Source organism: Pteronotus mesoamericanus, unplaced genomic scaffold (assembly GCF_021234165.1).
Source record: "Pteronotus mesoamericanus isolate MK-2021 breed Mesoamerican mustached bat unplaced genomic scaffold, CSHL_Meso_final contig_82, whole genome shotgun sequence".
NCBI classification, from domain to species: Eukaryota; Metazoa; Chordata; class Mammalia; order Chiroptera; family Mormoopidae; genus Pteronotus; species Pteronotus mesoamericanus.
The window spans coordinates 14,706,171-14,730,024 of NW_026555265.1; the positions used below are offsets into that span (position 1 = coordinate 14,706,171).

A 23,854-nucleotide genomic window follows, 5' to 3' on the forward strand; every position below is an offset into this window, starting at 1 on the left:
CAATAGTAAGCATATTCAGAAGGGAAAGAGGAAAAAGCAACAAAAACAATATTTGAAGAAATAATAGCTGAAAACTTTCCAAATTTGATGAAAAACATCAATCCACATATCTAAGAAGCTCAACAAAATCCAAATAAAATAAACTCAAAGAAATCTAAACCCAGACACACCATAATCAAGCTGCAGAAAGAATCCTGAAAGCAGCAAGAGAGAAGCAACTCATTACATGAAGAGGATCCTCAATAAGATTAACATCTAATTTCTCTCACCAGAAACTATGGAAGCCAGAAGACAGTGGGATAACCTGTCAAAATGCTAAAAGAAAAAAATTCAAAAAAGAATTTCATATCTGGCAGAGCTATCCTTTAAAACTGAATGAGAAATTAAGACATTCCCAGTAAACAAATACTAAGAGAATCTATCATTAGCAGACCTGCTCTACAAGAAACACTAAAAGGAAACCTTCAGGCTGAAATTAAAGGACACTAGACAATTACTTGAATCTACATGAAGAAATAAAGAGCCTTGGTAAAGGCAATTACACAGGGAAATACAAAAGACTATACATTTTTCTTGATTGTAACATTTTTCTCCTGATTTAAAAGGACACAAAACAAACATTATAAATCTGGGTTGCAGGGAATACAATGTATGTAGATATCTAATCTGATAACAGTACCAAGATGTGGAATGGAGGGAAATGGAGCTATTTACAAGCAGTTTTGGTACACTATTGAAATTAAATTGGCATTAATCCAAGCTAGTATCTTATGAATTAAGATGTTAATTTTAAATCCCCAGGGCAACTACTAAGAAAATAATGCAAAGTATATAGTTTAAAAAACAACAATAGATAATTAAAATGGTACACTAGAAAATATCTATTTAACACAAAAGGCAAGAATGAATGCCTGATCCAAAGGCCACATATTATATGATTCCATTTATATGAAAAGTTCTAAAATAGGAAAATCCATAAAAACAGAAAACAAATTAGTGGATGCCAGGAGCTGAGGGAAGGGAGTAAATGGGGAGTCATTACTAATAGGCACAGGGTTCTTTTGGGAGTGTTAGGATGGTCCAATAACCCTGTAAATATCTAAAAACTACTCAATTGTACACTTTAAAATAATGAATTTTATGGTATGTAAATTACCTCAACGTTTTTAAGACATAGGAGAAACTGCTTTACACCTCTCCTTGCTATCTATCGACTACAGCCTGACCAACCAGATTATCACATACTCCTCTCTAGCCCTTTGCAGATATTCTGTGAGGCATACAGCTCTGTTTTCTCCCAGCACACCTTCCTTATGCCACAGCCTATAGCACAATCTTCTTTAAACCAGATTATGCAAATCCCAGAAAATATATAACCCCAAAAAAGGAGAGTAAACAACTAACATTTTTGAGCATCTCATCTCAAACAAGATAATTAGATAGCATTTATGATACATTATCATTTATTAAAATTGAAAAAGCACCCTTTAATACAAATGTTTGCTAATACTGGTAGAATTTAGAACAGAATAAACACAGGCCAAAATGTTGGAGACTATAAAAAAATCATTATTCATGGAAACAAAGAAAAAAATATACAAATGGGACTACTTCAAATTTAAAAGTTCTGTACAGTTAAAGAAACCATCATCAAAATGAAAAGAGAACGCACTGTATGGGAGAACATATTTGCCTATGATATATCTGATAAGGGTTTAATTTACAAAATACAAAGAACATATACAACTCAACACCAGGAAGACAAATAGTCCAATTAAAAAAGGAGCAAAGGACCTGAAGAAACACTTCTCCAAAGAGGATATACAGATGACCCATAGATTGAAAAAGGCTCAACATTACTAATCATCAGAGATGCAACTTAAAACCATAATGAGATATCACCTCACATCTGCCAAAATGGCTACGATCAATATATCAATAAACAAGTGCTGGCAAGGATGTGGAGAATAGGGAACCCTAGTGCAGTGTTGGTGGGAATGCAGACTGGTGCAGCCACTGTGGAAAACTGTACGGCATTTATGGTGTTTCCTCAAAAAATTAAAAATGACACTGCCTTTTGACCCACTGATCCCACTTCTAGGAACATATCCTAAGAATCCCAAAACACCTATTCAAAAGAATATATGAACCCCTGTGTCCATAGCAGTGCTATTTACAAAATAGCCGAGATCAGGAAACAGCCCAAATGCCCATCAGTAGATGAGTGAATTATAAAAAGCTGTGGTACATTTACACAATAGACTACTACACAGCATTAAAAAAAAGAGAGAGAGAGAGAAGGAACTCTTACCTTTTGCGACAGCATGGATGGACCTGGTGACCATTATACTAAGTGAAATAAGCCAGTCAGTGAAAAACAAATACCGTATGGTCTCACTTACATGTGGCATCTACTAAACAAAATAAGCTAAGGAGCGCAATAGATACATGGAACAGACTGACAGCTGTTGGGGGATGGGGATTGGGTCTGGATGAAAGAAGGTAAAGGGATTAGCCAAAGAACATATATGCATGACCCATGGACATGGACAACAGTAAGGAGATGCCTGAAAGAGTCGGGGGGAGGGGAGACTGGGTGGAGGTGGGCAAAGAGGGCAAAAGTGGGGACAACTCTAATAGCATAAACAATAAAATACAATTTAAACTAAACAATTTTTAAAAAGAAAACATTATCCAAGAAAATTAAGACAGGAAGACAGAATTAAAACTAATGTTTAGAATAGAAAAGCAATAATTTTAGTTTATTATAAAGACTTTAATGGGTCAAACAATAGGATATTTACTGTAAGTTTATTGAAAACACATTTAAAAAAGTTAAAAATGAGCAGTGTCAATATTAAGTTAACAAAACTTAGGATATACAGCCAATGCAGTATTTTTAAGATATTTAAAAGATAAAATGCTTTTATTACTGAATAAGACTAAAATTAAATGTTCATTCAAGAATTCAAAAATAAAATAGGATAACAGAATATAAAAAAAGAAAGCAATGAACAAGGATAATAATAATCATTAAAAAAGTCCAAGAGAGATTGCTTGAAAAGATGAAATAAATCTCTATCAAGGCTACTCAATAAAAAAGAATAGACACAAAAATATAACATGGAGAATGAAAACAGGAATATAACCATAAAGAGTTAAAATATTTTTAAGTATAAATGATTACAATGTACAATTCTGTGGCTAAAAATCTGAAGATCTAAACAAACTGAACATTTTCCTTAAAAATATAAATCGCCAAAACTGCCTCAAGAAGTATCTGAATTATGCTGAGTTTGAATGAAGCCAAACAAAAAGTACATACTGTATGATTCAGTGTATATGAAGCTCTAGAATAAGCTAAACTACTCTATAGTGACAGCAATCAGATTGGTGGTGGTTTGGGCAGGGGCAGGATGGAAGAACCTCAACAGGATACAAGAAAATTTTAAGGGGGGGATGGAAATGATTGACATCTTGATTGAGATGGTGACTGTCAGACAAATATCTTTGTCAAACACTTGGAATTACATACTTAAATGTAATGCAACTCTTGCAATCAAATACTTAAATGAGATATAAATCACATTTCAATACAACTGAAAAAAGTTTTAAAAACAGTAAGTATGCAAAGACAAATACCTCAATTTTTATTACAACGGTTTTTCATAATAGTGATCAACTCCAAAATGTCCATCAACAAGGAAATAAAAAATACAATATAGATTTGTATTGATGTGAAAAGATAGTCCTAATATTTTACTAAGAGAAAAAAGATGATCACTATATAGCATAGCATGATCCCATTTTTATTTATACATAATATGGTTTCAATTTACATGCATATGTTCGCCAAGTAAAGTGTGGAAGACAAAACAAAGGGAATAAAAATTATGGGACATAAACTTTAGAAATACTTAATGCATTTTCTTTTAGCCATTTAAAAATAATAAACATGTATTACTTATAAAATAAATAATACACATTTTAAAAAATAGAAAATAAGTGATTACTTTTAACCAGCCCACATCTTTATTAGCTTACCAGTATCAAAGAAATTATTCTAAAATCAACAAATAGTGATTGTTCTAAGATCAATAGCAACCCAATCTAGTATTTCACAGTGGTTTAAAGTAATTTCCAAATAATGCAAGTTTTGGGGGAAAATAGCACAAATCAGAAATAGAAAAGCTCAGATGGATATGAGAGCTAGAGAACTAATGAATATGAACTAAGAAGCCAATAGATTTCAGAAAAAAGTTAGAAAAGAAGAAGTGTGTCAGAATTAAAGACTAAAGTATAAAGAACACAAAAGTAAACAGACCTTGTGAAAAACATAAGGGATATAAACAATAAAAATCAGAAAAGTGAAAAAAATATGTTAAAAAGGATTTCAGAGGAATTAATAGGCATAAATATATGGTATCCATATATCTCTATATGAAGATATATATAGAGATATGTAGAGATACATAGATAGATATATAGAGATAGATAGATATATATGTAGAGGATCTAACAGAGAGAGAGTAGAATGGAGCCCCTGAAGAAAAACAAACTTTGGAACAAAGGAAACATTTAAAACTACTATAATTAAAGAAAATTTTCTGAAATAGAAGAAAACAACCTTATAAAACAGCACTAAGATATATACCTTAATAAAACTATTGGACTTTTAAGATAAGGAAAAATATCTTTTACTTAGCCAGGCAAAAAATTTCAATTCACTCATATGGAAAGAAAAACAAAAAAACCATACTGGCATCATAATTCTTACCAGCAACTTTTTATACAACATCAAGATGTCATGGAAAGAAAATAAGGGTCAAGGATTTTTTATATTCAGCCACACATCACTAGTACAAACATCACAAGTTAATAACCAAGTATAAACATCACAATTATGAACATACAAAAACTCAATAACTATTGTTCCTTTCTAAGGAATCTCCTAGACAACACATTTCCAATCACAAAGTGATCTTAGAAGTTCCAATATAAAGAAAATATGGGAGAATAAAAGACAAATCAAGATCATGGAATTCTTTCCCAAGGAATCTCAACCAAAAAAATGATTTGAAAAATTCAAAATAAGAAATATATGGGGGAATAGAAAAACTAACAAATATAGAACTTTCCATAGAACATATGTAATTTCTTCAACAAATTAATGACATGAAACAAAGGGGAGAGGTGACTTATGAGAGGTAATAACCAAAGATAATATATGAACTTTGTTTTATTCTGATTTGAAAAAATGAACTATAAAAATACATCTGTAAACATCAAGAAAACTGATTATGGATTAGTTATTAGATTTAAAATTTATTATTAATTTTTATGGGTATAAAGTGATTCAGTTGGGATCTTTATCATAAATGGACAAATGAAAAAGGGATTGAGCAAGTATGCAAAAAACTTGTTAAATGAGTTTATTGTATTACTTTTATGCATGTTTAAAATTTTTCAAAATCAATTAAAAAATAAAACTAGAAGCATATCATCCAGATAAGAGACATCTAGACAACCATAACAGAGACAACTACTGACCAGAGAAAGTCACACGTTCTCTATTTCTCTCTCGCTCTCTCTCACACTCTCTCTCACACACACACACACACACACACACACTCTCTCTCTCTCTCTCTCTCTCTCTCTGCAGAGAATGGAGATAAAGATAGATACAGGAAAAAAACTGGAGACAAAGAGTCTTACTACAAAAAGAATAAAGGACCTAATAACAGACAATTCCCTTATCTAGTTAGTAATAGTTCATCCTCCTAAATTAAAAATATTAAAGTGCAGAAATGTGCCGAGGGGCAGAAGAGGAGAAAGCAATGGACTGATTTGAAGTCATTTTGCAAATGTACAGCATACTATCTGTGCTTTTGGGCAAATCACTTAACCCTCTTGAACTTCAGTTCTTCAGTTACAGAAAGAGGATAATAGCTACCCTAGATACCTCAGAGTCACTGTAGCAATCAAATGAGACCACACAGGAAAAAGTGCTTTGCATACTGTAAGTATGATATAAATGTAAAAGAATATTAGTCATTATTTATCTCTTGCCCAGATATATTTCATTAAAGAAAAAAATTATATGTATATATCACCTTCTAATTCTTATTTTCTAGGTTAATACCATGAATACATCACATTTTAGCTCAAAATCTAATGTTATACTCACTACTCCTGTGTAATAGCGTAGTCCAACTACATGACCTCTTAAAGTTCCAAATAAAACTGAATCTAGCTCTTCATCACTAGTTAGGAAATCATCTGGAGGGATAACATCTTGGAATTCAAAACGGGGAAAGAAAGTTGGATATGAGAGGCGTGGAAAATTTCCATGGACTCCACCATACTGAACAGTCTGCAAGTACTTCCAAACAGGATCTCTAAAACAAAACAAAACAAAAAAAAAGCAGAGGAAAGAAAATTTAGCCAAGTATTTCTCAAAGACGATACCATATTTATAGGCCAATTGTTTTCTCATATTTTATTTCAACAAATCAAATCTGATATGGCAACTGCTGTACAGATTAACATTATATAAGATTAAGACAGTGTTTACTCTAGTTAGGGGAATGTTTTCAGGAACGCTACCTATTCAGTAATGCCTCTATACCCATGAGTATTCAAAATGAGAACCCAAATAAACATTAAAAAATCTCTTTCCTAGTGACCATCTATTTAAATTGAAAAGTGATGTCTGTAACTTTAAGTATATCCCAAAATTTCAATGACGATTGAGCTTGAAGAGACTTTCAAATATAGAATTATTACTATTACTATATGTGAAGTTTTATCTTTACAGATAATACATCCCATTACTTTACAGATAACAGCACCCATTACTTTAACTCGTTCCGAACAGAACCCTTATTTTATTCAGGTATCCAAACGGTAGCATCATGGGAGACTGACCTAAAGCCTCCCACTCCAGTTGGTTTAAGGGTAATCTCAATCACTTTATGGATAACTATTTCAGGAACGCGCAAGTAAACCAATTTGGATACTGAAAAAAGGGAAGTCCTCTGGTGGGCTTCTAGGATGATCCACTCCCTTAAAAACAAAGGTATCTCGCTTGCGCGTTTTCCTTGTAGGATACACAAACCTCTTTTGGCTTCTCTGCAAATACGTATTTGCACGTCTCTGCATGCACATAAACTGTGCGCTACTTAGGGTCAAGGACTGTCGTACTTGGCTTTTTATTCCGAGCACAGTGGCTAATGCACAATGAGTATCTAACGGATGTTTTGCTGAATAAAGCACAGGTCGCGATCCCGACTAAGGAGTGTAGCTTTGAACCCCAGGCCCTTCAGACCCCCCACAGCTCTTGACAGAGATTTGTCCAAGGCCCTGGCAAAAGACTCGCCTGCAGAGCCTCCCCTCGCCAACCAAGAGCATGTATTTATTTCTACCACGGACACACGAGCCACCAGCAAAACGAGTACAAGCTGCAGAAATCGCAGGGGAAACGCGAAAGGAACGCGGGGAAGGTCAGGTTCATTTGGGGACACCGCCAGGCCGTTATCCCCCTGCGCCCCACCCCTTCCACCACCTTCACCTCTTGAACATCCAGGACATAGCTCTAGGTGAGTGACGAGGGTAACGCTTGGTTGCCTGGATTCGTTCTCGAGCCGCCCGTATATTCCTCCTTCCAGGACCTGCAACCGAGAACCCGGGAGCACTTTCAGAGCGCCAGACGAAGAACGCACTACCAGAAGCTAAAACGCCGCGCGTCTAATTAGACGTCGACGCCGTCTTCTTCTAGCAACAATCTGAGAAACCGCCGACGCTTTGTGACTGGCACTGGAACGCCCAATCACGAACCAATCATGAACCAATCAGGGTACGGAAGGGAGGGCAACTCCGCCCCGCGCAGCAATTCAAAGGCTGTGGGCGGGGTCTCAGTAGAAGGGGTGGTCTCATCCGGGTTCTTCCCCGCCCCTGAGGCGGAGGCGCGGGAAAGTCCCGCTACCCCACCAACCCCGACTGCTGTGCCCCTGGTACCCCCGGTTTCTGTTTGATTCCCTGCTTTAATCGGGGAAACGATTATCCTTTCGACTACTTTCCCCAAAGCGCTAAGCTTCAGCCCCATTCTTAAGGCTCCGTCTCATCCTGCCTCTAATTTTCTCCTCATCTGATGTTGCCTGTAATAGGGTCTTTGACTGAATAAACTCCGTGATTTACTAGCGGTGAAGGGACCAGCGAGATAATTTCATTTCCTGTGGTTAACCCCTTGTGGTTGCCTTCAAAATACTCATTTTAAACCCCGCAGGCTAATCTCTGAGACACACTGAGTTCAGAAGAGCTTCACTGGAATTTAGACTTTTGGAGTATCCCCTTCATCTCTTTTTTTAAAGGGAAATTTTCATTTCCAGTAGAGGAAAGCCATACAATGCGTTGACAGCACAGCTGACTCTGTTGGTGGTCGCTGAAAGTGGCGGGCGCGCGACCAGTCTCCCCAGAGGTTCGAAGCTGCCCGGGCTAGGCGGGAGGGGCCAGTTTTTTCGGGAAACTGCAGGGGGCACTCCGGGACGCGCTGCGGCCGGCCTCGGAGAGTGTGAGACTGAGAGCTGCCGGCTTTGGCTGGGTTGGAAGGGCTGGTCTGCGAGCCTTGGTAGCTCTGATTTAGCAGGCCTTTCAACGGGTGCAGTAGCAGTGTGAGAGGCGGCAGCTGGTGGCGGCGTTGATCTGCCCTAGGGCTGGGGTTAACTGTCGAAAGAGAATTGCAGGATCAAAGAGGAAATGTATTTGTGAATGTGATCAATATTGACACTTGCCCTTCATAGTGATACATTTTTACATGTCCCTCAGCAGAGTGTAAGAGATGATCTATAAAACAGTTTTTCAAGAGGTATGTGTTCATTATCTTAAACCACCATAATCTGTAAACATGAACCACCAACAGAATGAGGAATCAAATTTGCAGCAATTTATTACTTCATTTTATCAAACAGAAGGAAGATGAAGACAGTGACATTTCAAATTGTTTTACTTTCTTCTGGAAGTATTATGAGACAAATGGCAATATGGTTCAATTTTTGATGTGCCTCATTCCAAGTAAGTTCTTGAAAAATATGCCAGAAAATGCCTGTATTGAAAATGTTCTGTGTGTAAAATTAATGAGGAATCCATGCTCATTAGACTGAAAGATAAAATTCCAAATGTGAAAATACAAAATCTGAGACCTATGTGTAATGACTGTGCCATCATAGAAGAATCCAGATTGAGCGATGTAAAAATTTTCTATTTAAAGTCAACATTTTTGTCCATTATTTCAAGTCTCAGATCTAGCTATTGAACTTAAACACTCTTTTTCATTTAATCATTCTTTTTTACTTTAAAAATGAAGTGCAGTTTGTACTAGTTTGATTAAAATGTTATAACAGAACTATCACACTAGATAATGTATTCCAAAAAATGAACATTTGTAACTGAAAAGAAGAATGGGAACCATAGAGTGACATTTGTGGGGGGGGGGGGGGGAAGGGGGGGGAGACTGTAACAGAGGAATATGTACAGAGGAAAGTAACACCAAGAGGTCGGTGAGGAAGATAATGGCCAGAAGACACAGACATTTTTGGCCTATGGCAGAGTTTGTATTTCATTTTAAATGCAATAGAAAGCCATTGAATGTTTTAAGCAGAATGGCAATCTGAATTAAGCTTTTAAAAAGTCAGCCTGACAGCTCTGTGGAGAATGGAACAAGAACAAAGGCGGAAAGACTGTTTAGTTGATAATTAGGAAACAGTTGTGTCCAGGTAAGAGATGATGATGGGTTGGAATGGGGTGGTGATAAAACGAAGAGAACCAGCGGGATTTACTGATGAATTTCAGTGTGAGTGCTGATGATGAGGAAGGAATAAAATATTCTTCCAGCCACCCACCACTCAGTCCCAAACACTTTCTCATCCTCCCCCATTTTATGCAAATTTTCATGTCACTTATCTGTTTGATGCTGTGAACATGAAATCAAAGAATGGTATGTATGACTTTTAATAATCTGTCCCTTTCCTCCTATTCCTGTCAATTCTCAACCCACACAGTCTATAATGGCCTTTACTAACTTCTATAAAATTTACAACTATTTTCCTATGTAACCGTAAGGCCATTTTCACACCCAACAAAATTAAATCAGTCCTTGGTGTCTTCTAATAACTAGTTCATTATCAAATTTTCATGGTTGTCTCAAAAAAATGTTCTTTTATAGTTTGTTAACAAAACAGAATTTTCAAGCCCTTGGCAAAAAACAAGAAAAGCACGAATTTAAGAATATGAATTTCCAAAAGTCTGCCTTCAATACCAAAAACCTCCAAGTTTATGTCATAACTAAGAGATTCTGGAAGGATATATGATGCTCTAAGAGCTTATTCTTTTATGTATTTCCTACATTCAAAAGAAGGTAGAGACAAAACTCAATGAAGGAGGAGAATTTTCACACAGTAAATCTCTTAAGTGGGTCTTTGGGAAAGCCTGGAATGCCAAGACTTTGAGCCAAGTACCACACAGGAGGGATGATAGACAGCCTAGCAAAGTTTCTGGAGATCCCAAAGAAAAGGAAGCTGTGCCTCATTTCCCATAGAGTTTCTTCAAAATGCTGCAAATCTTAGAAAGAGAACCACAGAGACCAGAAATGTGCCAGGGTAGTAAAGGAGTAAAGGCTAGTGAGGTGACTCTGTTAAGGGATCCAAGAGTAGCCTTTCAATCATAAGAAAGTCCTTGGTGAGTCTCCAGCACTGTGAAGGCTGGAGGTTTTGACTAGTTCATGGTTCCAGTGAGCACAAGCAAGGGGCTGGTGTCTCAAAGGCAAACTGAAGCCCCCTAACGGGTAAGAAAAAGGAGACAATTTAAAACCTGAATTTAATTGACTTTAAATCTTAAAAAGACTGTAGTACCTGGAAGTAGCTATATAGTTACCTCCCATTAGGCAAACTGAAGGTTTAAGACAAGTTAAGTTTGATAAATATAAAGTTCTACCTTTGCAAATAGAATCACTAATTGAAATTAATACATGCTATGTATGACATACATCTCAAGTTCAGAACTAGATATTTATAGCCAATACCTCTACCTGGCTGATTTAAGGAATTTTCATTCTCTTCTTTTTGCTTATATGCATAAAGATGTTCTACATATTGAACATGTCATAATTTTTGCTAAAATAAAATAATAAAATATATAAATTGTAGTATAGGAATTATGAGTTTTTGAACTTTGTCCTCAATTAACTTTAGATTTAAAGAAAAGTTGCAAAAGTCATGCAAAAAGTTCCTTCATTTTTTACCCCATTTATTTTAACACCATTCATAATCCCACTACAGAAATCCAGAAATGACCTCAGCTGGTGTGTCTCAGTGGATTGAATGCTGGCCTATGAATCAAAGGATCGCTGATTTGATTCCCAATCAGGGCGCATGACTGGGCTGGGGGTCAGTCCTCAGAAGGGGGTGTGTAAAATTGATGTTTATCTCCCTCTCTACCTCCTTTCCCCTCCCTAAAAGTACATAAAATCTTTTCAAAAAACGAATTAGGAAGAAATATGTGACAACACAACACTGGACCACATAGAAACAATTGCTGTACATAACCTTGAGAGCCTAGATGATACTATAATATAGTAAAATAATTAGGAAACAATCAGTTTTAAATATTTATTAGCTTTGGTTTTAATACGATATACTTAATAGAAAGTTTGTATTATTTAACTTTATAATAAGCATGTTTAACTTCTAAAAATTTAACAATCAGCTTTGTGAGCCTACATTAGTCAGCACCTGCACACTGCAATTCCTATGGGAAGAGAAGGTCACCTTAGGTTGATAGAACACCCCAGAATATTTTTCCCTATGATAGAAACATGTTAAGAATAAATTTTGGTAAAAGGGTATCTGCATTTAACTGGCAAAGAAGGACCAGCTGACTACCCTGAATAAAGAGAAATGCTTAATTGTTGTTGATCACAGTTCAAATCCACAGGGCACATGTCTGGGTTGCAGGTCATGTCCCTTGTAGAGGGCGCACAAGGGCCAGCCACACACTGATTCTCTCCCTCTCTTTCTCCCTCCCTTCCCCTCTCTCTAAAAATAAATTTTAAAAATCTTTTTAAAAAAATCAGGAAATCGACAATCCTATAATATTATTCTGAGCCATTTTAAAAAAATAATTGAAGAAGCCAAGGCAAAGGAAATGACAGAAAATAAAATCTTTCGTGACTTAGTTATTTACAATTGAATTTTCTTACACTTAATAAGTACCCCTATATATTCAGGAGCAGATTTCTGGGTACAGCAACAACTGATAGTGTAGTGTGGCAGCGAGTGGGGGATGCGCCGCTGCAGGTTGCCACTCGTCCCTGGTCTGGGGAACAACTGCCGCAGGGGTACACAGCGCAGCACAGGGAGCACGGTGCTCCGGGATCTGGGGTTTACCGTCCGGGGCCAGCTGAGACGGGAACGAGACTCTGAATCCCGCAGAGCCCATCCCAAGGGTGTCACAGATGGAGAAATAAACACAAGTCATCGCAAACGCTTCTCTGCTAGGACTGGGGATGTGTCACATCCCCCTAGTGGGGAGCCCCGAAGTCCCTTTGTTCAAAGGCTTTTATTGAAAGGGTTATCAATGGGGCTAGGTAACAGGAATGCACAGGTTATCTCATTACATCAGTATGTAATGTCCACAGAGAATGGGTGATGCTTTGAAGAAAACAAATGACAAGAACACACCAATTTACATGGGTCTGAGAGGAGACTAGTAAACAAGAGAGAGCACTAAACAGGAGAGCTTAGTAAACACAATAGTGCCTAAGGGTATAGGGTTAGTGTCTGTGAATAATGTAAATTTCCTTCCCAGCATGAGCTGGCTATAGTTTCTGAGGGAAGAGCAAAGCACACTAAAGAATTTACTTTTAGGCCTGATTTCCCTGGGAACTGCCAGATCTGGTTTAGGACTGACTCCAGTATTGTTTCGAGCCTGAGTCAGGCGGGAGAAGGGAGCCGCCAAGAGACAGGGAGACTTCTTTCCCATAGAATGAGGACTCTGGCCATGTCCAAGCTGAGTGGAGGGGTGTGGGCCTTTTTGCCTTTTCTCTGTGTCCCCCAATTTCTTGTCTGGTTTGCTGCGTATACGGGCCAATATCTCTCTTAGGTTGTTATCTCTGCATGAGATAAATTACCCGTCCTGGATCACCGACCATCACAGAGCAAAGCAGAGAGGCAGGAGCTATGCACCTGCCAGCGGGGACAGGTTATATCTTCTCAGGAACCTGTTTCTCCAAGGTCTCCCTGATTATTTCCAATTTTGCGACCCTCCTGTTGGCTGGGGTTACAGTTCCTGAAACCAGACAGGGTGTTTCCCAACATGATAGGGCAGAAGAAGTAATGTAAAAAAAAAAAAAAGCCAAATAAAATTCTTCTTGAATATAATGACTACTAAATGCCTGGTTTGATGTCAGTAATCAGTAAATGCTCTTATTATCACTCTTATTATTGTAATAAAGTTATTATCTAATGAGTCCTGTAGCACTTAACAAGTAATGTAGTTGATTGAGACATTTCCTGGTGTTCATCAGCGGGGTTATTCCTACATTCCAGAATAACACTGTTTCCAAAGCCAGTCATTTCCCTAGATATATGTCCTTGAAACAGACTGAATTGTTTCATCAAGAACCATTCGATACTTGGAGCCCAGCTCCCACTCTGAGAAACCTAAGGTGGTCCAGATTACATAGTCCTTTTCCCAGAAGATAATCGTTTCCTCCTGCTTCTGGCTTTGGCACACTAAGCGATCCTACATGGCAGAAGACCAGAGTTGCTGAAGCATCGGGCCTGCCTGGGATCTGCCTTCTCCTTTGCTCCCTGCTCAGGATATCTTCCCAGCTTCAGGAAAGTGCCACTCTGGGCTGTGGAATTATTTAGGGTTCTTGACTTGACCATGGCCAAAGTTCTCTTTATTTTAATAAATATGTAAGGATTGGTAAATATTTTTCTGCCTCCTAAATAACTAGAAAAGCCAAAAGTCAAAACTTCAACTCTAAATGTACTTTTGATATTATCAAAAACACATTTTTATGTGGGAAACTATACTGTATGAGCAAATCAATATTTTGTCATTATCACAATTCACCAAACTAATGCATCCTACAACTATACATATGCTAATGCTAAAATTAAGGTTTAAGTTACCATTTCAAACAGTCCTTTTAGAAAGTTAAAAGAACTGCAAAAAAAATGGAACATATTTCTCAAATTTAAAGAAAAAAACATTCAAACAGAGCTATAGAGGAAATTTATCTCTTGGTCTAATAGAATTAAAAATATCAAAAGACTCAAGTTTATAAACAGAGGGAAGTTTGGGGGTCAGAATACATTAATATCCTGTTTAAATTGTTAATTTTGTAATATTTATAAAATTTTCATTTCTCAAATATTTTTGGTAAGGTGTTGAGTTAAAGTGAAATAAGGTAAGACGTATCCCCAGGTGAACTTTAAAGCACTGATGACCTGGTTAGCACACTAAAGTCAACAGAGCTGGCTTTAAATATTCAGAAAGTTGAGCTTATTAGGAAACATCAATAGTGCGCCACATTATAAATATGTGAAAAAGAAAGATAATTCAAAGGATAAAACATATTCTTACCCATAAATTTAATATTTATTTCTTATTATTTTTAACAGGTTTAATACAATTTGTTGTTCTTATATAAAATTATGTGGTATCCACAGCTGGAGCCTGGGTGCTCTGCACAGAAACCCTGGTGTGTGGTCAGTGAATTCCTGGTAGGTAGACTTGGTGAACACAGTATGTTTCCAGAGGTTGGGGATGAGAACTGTAGGTCTTGAAGATGCATCGGAGGTGACCTTGGTGAAGTTGTCCAGGGTGGCAGTGCGGCCCCTGGCTGAGGTCTAGTAGTCATCAATACTGGCCATCAGCAGCAGCTTCTTGGGCACAGGAGCTGAGACGATGCCCGTGCACCTGAGGGCAGGGACAAAGCACCCCAGCACAGAGCCACAGAGGCCAGTCACCTTGCGAGGGATAGTGTGGGGCTTGCCGATCTTGTTTCCCCAGTAGCCTTGCACAGAGGGACAATAGAGAGCTTGGCGAGAATGACCGGCACCAGGGATGGCAACGGCTACTCCCTTGGAGCACTTAACGCCCAGATCAACATGTCCATTGTGGTCCCCAATGGTGACAAATGCCTTGAACCAGGTCCTCTGCCCAACACAGGCCTGCTTTTACATGTGTATAATCTTCAAAACCTCATCCTTGAGAAATGCCCCCAAGAAAAAGTCAATGATCTCATATTCTTTGATGGGCAGGGAGAAAATATAGATCTCCTCCAGAGACCTGATCTTCATTTCCTTGTCCAGGTGGTCCAGGTTGGTTATGGGGATCCACTCCTGGTCCTCGGCCTGGCCTTCAGGAGCGTTGTGTGGCCTCAGTTCCAACCTCAGCCTGGGCCATGACTTAGCCCTAGATGCCGCTGCCAAATCCTCCACGGAATCCACTGCAGCCTCCCATTCCAGTGGCCCCAGGGCCCTCTGGGCCCTCCTGCAGCACCGGCATCGCCTGTCTTTTGGTGTTTCCTTAGAAAAGAAGCTAATATATATTTTTAAAGATTTTATTTATTTATTTTTAGAGAGAAAGAAAGGGAGGGGAAAAGAAAGAGGTAGAAACATCTATGTGAGAGAGAAACATTGATCAGTTGCCTTTTGTGCGTGTCCAGGCTGAGGTCTGAACCCACAACTCAGGCATCGTGCCCTGACTGGAACTGAACCAGCAATTCCTCACTTTGTGGGATGATACCCAACCAAATGAGACACACTGGTCAGAGCAGAAGCTAATATTTTTTAAAAGTAAAAGGAACACAGTTGCCTGGTTTTCTAAGAGGGGTTCATTCAAGTTCTTCTGGTAAGAGATAAATCACCATCTACTTATTTTAAAAATATCATTTATATAAAAGAAAATTGGATTTAGGAAAGAAGTAGCAATAACTAGTACATATCTTCTAAAAAATTTTACTAAGTTCCAAAGAGAATAATTCTCAATCTTAAGAACACCTTTGTTATTGAAAGATTGTCTAAAACTTCATTAAGTAATTCAGGTTTGTTGGTTTTTTTTTTTGTTTGTTTTTTGTTTTTTATATGGAAGCAATGTCTAGACCACGCACGCAAGAGAGACGAAATGGTTATTCCGTCTCCACTGACAGTGGTCCACTGATATTTTATCCCATGCGTATAACTGCTCATATCACTGAAAAGACTATAGCAGCAAATTAATGGGAAATAATTCAGGTTTTTAACCGAGTGTCTAATTAGCTTTAACAAACTTGAAATGTTATATTTTGAAAATAATTTTTAAAAGCTTTGTTAAACCACTCAGTCTCGTGCGATTCAGTTGGTTAGGCATCATCCCGCTAAGCGAAGCCTTGCCGGTTCCATTCCCTGTCAGGGCGCACGCCTGGGGTGTGGGTTTGGTCCTTGGTCAGGGCGCATGTGAGAGGCAACCATCGATGGTGCTCTTTCACATTGGTGTTTCTATCCCTTTCTTTCTCCCTTCCTTAGCTCTCTCTAAAAATAAATAAATAAAATCTCTTTTAAAAAAGCTTTGTTAAACCTATATATCTTACTTGAAGGAATATGTTTAATTTTTCATACTGAAAATAGGTGAATAAATATTATTACCTTTGCCAGGGGTTCATGGCCTCAGGTTGGAATTACAGAGGGGTATGTGCCAAACAGTGTATGTACACATACAAACAAAAATACTAGTACATAACTATTAAATAAACATAAAAGATGAGTAATACATGGTCTCTCAATATACAAAAGAAAATAATGCATGTCTTGCATGGTTTATACAGCAGTAAGGTATACAAAAAGATATAAATCATCTAACTGCAAGGGAGATTAACAGCATGGGTAATAGAGATAAAAATATTGTGTTCTGGGAACTAGGGGAAAGGTATTCAGAAGCTTCATGGGCTAGGTAGCAGCTAAGCAGGAAGGGAATGATGAGTGGATTTCAGTGGGTGAGTTTCAAAGGGGTCTTCAAAGCTGGGGGTAAAAACCAATTCACAGAGATGAAGACCATTTAAAAGATAATAGAGTGTTTATTTTGGGGTAAAATATGTCTAATGAGAGACTATAAAACAAAGAAATGAAAATCTCATCTAACTAAATCCAGAAAGAATATAGAATTCAATACAGAATCTGAGGTGGCCTACAAAAATAACAAGAGGATAAATATTTCCTAAACACTAAGGCTTGATATACTTTTTATTGAGGTTAACTAGCCAAGGAGTTGTCCTGCTATCCACCCTCCGTCCCAGGAGTCTCTTAAAATTAATGCCACACAGAGCAAAAACCTTCCTTAATGAAGATTGTCTCTGCCTCAAACTAAAACTAAGATACAAAGCAAACAAAAACCCTAAACAAAACTAAAAGAGACCATCGCAGCAACATTTAACCTTTCTCCCTACTTCTCTATCATGCTGAGTTCCTCTCTACTTAGGAGGCACCTCTTATCTCCAGGCACCATCGTCGATGGACAGACACACTAAAAATTCTTTAGTACTTAGGTGTCATGCTTAAATGTCACATCTTCATTATAAATTTACTGCCTAAGCAGTTCACTTTCAGAAACTAAACCAAGAGAAGTTAAATTACTACTCAAAAACACACCATGAAAAGGAAGAGACACCACAGAGTGTAAGTGGAGGGATGAGGAGTTTTGATCCCAGAGCAGTGACCTAGTTTGACTCTTTGAGCCCTTCCCAGTCTAACATGTGCATTTGTGTGAATGTTTGTTTGTCAGTACATTGCAAATTATGAGTCCACATGCACAGTCTATAAATGGCTAGTTATCTCCTTCAGCTTATTTTTAGAATAAGATAATTTATAAATAAGGACATCACTGTGTAAGAATGTTTAGGTACATATGTATAAATTTCCCTATAGGAAGATTGCACTACCATACCCCAGGTCAGCCTAAAGTAATTCAGCATCCACCCTACAATAAGTAACCATTCTTTTTCCAGCCTATCTCCTAAATATAACTCATTGCCATAATACCATCTCCTATCCACCTCCACTGCTTCTACTCTAGCCCAGGCTCATACTACTTCTTCCCAAGAATTTGTGACTCCAGCCCTTCCAATCGGCCTACTCAATGAAGGTAAATTTTTCTAATGTCCAATTCAGAGCAGGGTAATACCACTACCTAGACTTCTAATGTCTACACGCTGCCCTGGGGATAATGTCTACACGAAACCAGAAAAGCTAGCTGTTGTGCTGCCTATCACCTGACCAGACCCAAAGAGTGGAGACAGGGATTGGATCTTTATGGGAGCTTTATTCAGTTGGTCTGTGGTCTGAGAAGACAGCTGGTTTGTACCCTAACAGACCATCTTAAATTCCATTTTAAACGGACCTTTTTTATAAGGAGAAGAAAAGTGTAGGTAAGGGGATTGGAATTCAGGGGAAAAAAGGTAATCAGATAAAAGCTGCAGCATTCTTTCATCTGTGTCCTAGGCTGTGGTCTTTATCTGTGCTCTGGGTGGTGGGCCTCATACCCTGGAATGCAATGGCTCTGATTCCTTGAATCTTGATTGTTTGCAGTCCTCCCAAGGCACAGACGTGGAACTGATTATTTTCTCCTGGAGTCAAGGTGGGTCATACCTTCAGCTTCTGAAACAATAACTTTTCATGTACATTGATTATTAAGCTTATTAGCTATTACCTGAAACTAAAATTTTTCCAACATTTGAGCCTCCCATCATATGTTACTCAATCCTGCTTTAGGTGGTCCTTCTCCCCCTTTTCCTTACCTCTCTCTCCACAAAATGATGATGTTCTGTTGATTAATTCTGCTCTGTTCTCTAGGCCTGTGGGCGATACCTCTGCCAGGGACCTGCCTATTGGTCCTTTGGGTTTCAGCACGAACCTCAATCACTCTAGGAAAACCTGCCCCACCCACATGCTCCCACTTAACAGTGATTAAAACACATACTCGTCTACCCACTTGGTTTTGTCAGTTTGGTTGTTAGCCCTTTTCAGGTTGTGTGCTGGAAGAAATGAGTCCTGCAGTGCAGGAAGGTCAGATCGAGCCTGGATTAAGAGGCAGAAGGAGGAGCAACAGTGCTGCCGGCCTGCCTTCAGGCCGCAGGAATCCCGCCTGGAGTGGGGGAAGCAGGGGAGGGGACCACAGCACAGACCTACTTCCTGTTCCAGGCTCCAGAAGTCAGTGCACGCAGAGCTGTGCACGCGAATCTGAAGCCTCGAGCATGGAGCCTGGAGCCTGCTATTCCCCGAATGCTCTGGCCATGCAGTCTCCTCATTCAGGACTCCCAGCAAACCCTGTGGGGCTTCCCTCATAAAATTTAAGGAAAATTTTCTTTAACCAGTTATGCAGAGAGAGGGATTAACCAGCATTCCCTCTGTCACTGGAACCAAGACAATCCCCAGCTTCTCTGGGATGGGATTTGGGAAGCCTCGTCTAGATTTGTCACAATTTATTACGTCATGTTGTCACTAGAAATTCCAAGAAATGGAGGTTTTTTGAGGAGAATGAAAGGGGTGGGGTCCCTTTAGCCCAGATCTTCAACTCATACTGTCTGGGAACACCTCTTGGTCCCCAGGGGTCCTTGTAGCTTAGATGGCCACAGGGCATCTGCCATGTTAGGCAAGGTATGGGCAGTGGAGTCGCTGGCTGTTCTCAACATGTCTCCAAGGAAACTACTCAAAGGTGGGTCCTAGATCTCCCTTGCTCCTGATCTTCAGTCCTCATATTCCACTCCAGTTCTGCTTCAGGGACTCAACTCGACTTGGCTATGTGTAAGGATCCACTCTACCCTCATCCCGTCCCCTAGTCCCTCAATCTTCAGCCGCTACTCTCCAACACTAATATCCTAGTGTCTTCTTCCAGACCCTACAATCCCACACTTGTTCCTCGTATTCTGGCATCATCCATTGTTACCTCATATTGAGAATGTCACACCCCTAGTGCCCCATTAGTGCTGGTGCCACAGGTTAGCCCAGGGCTTTTCAAAGCTTGCCTGGAGAAGACAGTTCAGTACTTGGGCCTCAGTTTACCCACTTTAGATGAAGCCCGTCGGATTCAGGACAGAGAAGAGTGTGTCAAGACAGATGAGCTAGGCAATAGCTTTCATTGGGCCCTCTTCTCTTTATTTGTAAAATGAAGACAGTTATCTTTAACCAGAAGGCTCAGTGGGTCAGCCTTCCCTAGCAAGGAGTTCAGCCTTTGCCTTCTACCACACAGGAGAAATCAAAACTGTGGGCATAGTCGAGAGAGATCATACCTCTCCAGGTCTTTTTGGCTCAGGACAGTTCCATGACTATGTTTGGCAGTTGCAGGAATCAAGATCATGGTTGGGAGCTAGAAACAGAACCTGGAATCTATTGATGCACACTGGTGGTGCTCACTGGCTCTCAACCAGGAAGTTCAGAAGATGAGGCCGCTGTGGGGGAGGATGTCCTGAAGATGAAGGGGAAGTTGGGGAGCCAGTCAAGTTTCAGTTCCACAGCACTTAATAATTATTTTGTGACCTCAGTCAGCTTTCTCTCTAGGACTCTTTTTCCATTTCTAGATAATACATGCATGTGGTGGAAGGGCACAGGGTGGAGGAGAGTGTCCACCGAGAGTCTTTCCCTTTGTTAAGAGCATTCCTGAAGCCCTGGCCTGACAGCTCAGTTGGTTAGAACATCATTCTGATACACCAAGGTTTTCTGGGTGTGATCCTCAGCCAGAATCAACCAATGAATGCATAAATAAGTGGAACAACAAATCAAAGTCTCTCTCTCAAATCAATCAATTAAAAAATATAAAAAGCATCACTGCAAGAAAATCCAATTATGTTAAGTTCTCATCATACCACCAGAGGTCACAATAGACTATTTAGCTCAAGAGCATTTTAGCCAGTTTAGGACAGCCCTGTTAACCTTCATAGTTTATACACATTACTTTAAAAATAAAAATCAATGTTCCAGGTAAAAGCTTCGATTTATTCAGCACCCTCAACACAGAAGGAAAAAGAATCTGTTAAGCCAATGGTTCCCAAAGTTTCTTGCCTATTAGAACCCTTAAACGATGCTGATGCCTGGCCCCTGTTTCTAGACACTCTGATTTCACTGATAAGGGGTGCAATGTGGGCATCAGGACATTTAAAGGCTCCCTAGCAATCCTAACGTGCAGCAAAATTTTGGAATTTCAAAGGAACCTGACGTAAACTTTACATGTATTAGCTTCATAGGAGAAAAGCAGGAGTCCTTAGGGAAGCATTTCTAGAAACATGCTTTATGCAGCCCCAACTTGAGACAATAATAACCCCTATGTGCCATTTAGTGTTCCCAGGAACAAGAGCCTCACTGGAGTGACCAGGGAATTGAACTGAAAAATGATAACAGCAGCTTTTACTTACTAAGCTCTTATAATGTGCCAGGTATGTCTTACCCTTAACAGGTTTTAGCTCATTTAATCTTCAAAATAAGCAGTTAGGTGCTATCACTATTTCCTCTTTAAAATGAGGAAACTGAGGTGCAGAATGGTTAAATAATTTGCTCATCATCACACAACACAGCAAGTAAATTGCAGAGCCAAGGTTCAAATCCAGGTGGCCTGTCTCCAAGAGCAGGAACTCTTAATCATGCTATTCTACCTCCTACTCCAAAAACAGTGAAATCACCCGCTTCGTCCCCATTTGATCTATGTTCCCTCCATTAGTGTTTAGATCCATTCTCATTCCTCCTTCACTCTCTAATCTCATCTCCAAGGCCTACTTTTCTGATCATTGTTCATTCTTAAATTACTTAGGTTTTAAGCACCACATAATACTGGGTGCTCTGGAGGGATAGAAGGATATAACATTTATTTCCTCACTATGTGACAGAACTATGTGATAGTTTCTTCACTAAAAACTATGTGTATTATTTCACGTGAGGCTCATAATAACAGTATTGTGGGTAAAGAAAAAGGCTTGGTGAGGTAAAGTAATTTGTTCAGCTGATGTGGTTTGGCCTTAGGCTCTTAGACCTGACTTTACTCAGGGCATTTCCCTCTATCTTACTGTAAGCTAAAGCAGGTCCAACTAACTGCGTGCTGCTATGAAATCCAGTGCTCGAGAGACAGGTGCTAATGTAAAGGAAAGTGGTTTATTTGCAAATGCTGGCCATCTGGAAGATGGAGACTCATATCACAAAGCCTGTCTCCACCTCTCAGTGGAGGCAGAGGTGTTTGTAAGGAGGAAGAAGGGGAGTAGAACAAAGAGATCAAGGAAGGGGCTTGCAAAGTTCTCTACGTGCAGATGAGTACAATCCATTCTGATAAGGCAAGTGATAGTCTGGTGTGCATCATCCTGGGTTCACGTCATCCTGGCTCCATGGTTGAAGGTCAGCAAATTTCCTGGAGCTGGGATGCCTGAAGGTCAGGATCTGTATCTTTTGAAGTTAGTTCCTAGGAACAAACATGCTATTCATCTACAAGCAACATATTAGTCAGAGTCAGCACTTACAGAAACTATCAAAAGAATGGTGGGGTGTGTTACAACTTCCCGCTGTTATAATTTTCCACTGTTACATTACCAAGGTCTCAGTAAAATATTTATCAAAAAGTGAAAGAAAAAGAAAAGAAAGGAAAGAAAGAAAAGAAAGAAGGAAGGACAGAGGAAAGAAAAGGAGGGAGAGATTTCTTCTGTTAATATTATTCTTATCACTAATATTATAGAACAGTTTCAAATTCTCATTCTTGAGACAGAGTGAAGAGGTGGTTTTCCTAATACCCTACTGCCAGGATGGAATTTTGAAGCAGCTTATTTTCGATTTCCTTTGAGCTTGGGCTGGTATCTTTTCCTGTATGTATATCTTTGTCACCAACTAAGGAGCAAGCTCTATGTTTCACATTCTCCCACTTTACTGCAATAGTATCAAAAAATCATCAGGTACTTTCAGAGATAGATGACACCTTGAAGATCATCTTGCTCACTCCTCTCAGTTTGCAGATGTGGAAATTCGGGTCCAGGGAGTTTGAATGTTGGCACCAAGATCACAGTTAGCTGTGAAGCTGGGATGAGAATGCAGGTCACCTTGACTATCAGCTCAATCCTCCTGGCACTCTCCCCAAGTCAATAAACACTAATTTGTGCATTGATTTATTCTAGTGTCAAAATGACTTGTATTGTGGAAGGTACAATGTATTATACAAAAGGAAGCTTAAAAGTATTTCATGAGTTAGTTACCACTATAAATAATTTTGGGCTTTAATAAGATTTCAGATTCATCCAGCCAAGTAGTTTAGTGAATGACTCAGAGTTTGGCCAGGAGGTCAGGTAACATCACCTGGGAATTTGTTAGAAGTGAAATTTCTCTAACTCCACCACAGACTCATGGAATCAGAAATGCTGGGGGGCAGGTACAGCAAAATGTATTTTAACAAGCTCTTTAGGAGATTCTGATACTCAGGTTTGTGAACCATTGCTTTAGTGTGAGGTGTCTATTTGTTTGGTTTAATAAATATATAACTATAATGAAAAGACTCATTTCAAAGATTTTGCAAAATGGGATTATTTTAAATCAGATATCCTATTTATGTATTATTTTGACTAGGGTTTATCAGGGCCAGAAACAAGGAAATGTCACTTAAAGTATTTTGCGACCTAGCCAATTTTTACCTTGTAATTTTTACCTTGTAATTTTTCTCTAGGATAAATCTTTTCTTAAAATATTTAGGATTAGATTGGCATGACAAAAGCAGGACAAAGTCAGTAATTGCAAGTATGTATGTTGTTTGTTTTCTCTTGAAATAACTTAAAAGACAAGAATTAGATTCTATGGTCCTG

General features: G+C 38.8%; 1 protein-coding gene, 1 non-coding gene and 1 pseudogene across 5 annotated transcripts in view; all 3 read right to left on the reverse strand.

Moving 5' to 3' along the window:
- The window catches only part of HLTF (helicase like transcription factor), a 48,947-nt gene extending 41,168 nt beyond the window's left edge, over positions 1–7,779 (reverse strand). For all 4 annotated transcript variants that reach the window (XM_054585187.1, XM_054585184.1, XM_054585185.1 and 1 more), the window contains exons 1-2: positions 7,571–7,779; positions 6,188–6,398 (exon numbers count right to left, since the gene is read on the reverse strand). In XM_054585187.1, coding sequence (XP_054441162.1) covers positions 6,188–6,398; positions 7,571–7,590 — 231 coding nt within the window. In that variant the 5' untranslated portion in view covers positions 7,591–7,779. The remainder of the gene's footprint in view (positions 1–6,187; positions 6,399–7,570) is intronic.
- A 6,933-nt stretch (positions 7,780–14,712) lies between these two features.
- Positions 14,713–15,570, reverse strand: LOC129079813 (40S ribosomal protein S2-like; annotated as a pseudogene).
- A 585-nt stretch (positions 15,571–16,155) lies between these two features.
- On the reverse strand, positions 16,156–16,290 carry LOC129080058 (small nucleolar RNA SNORA20). The gene has a single exon (XR_008530144.1). It is a non-coding gene; the product is annotated as a small nucleolar RNA SNORA20 (small nucleolar RNA).
- Between the last annotated feature and the right edge of the window lie 7,564 nt (positions 16,291–23,854).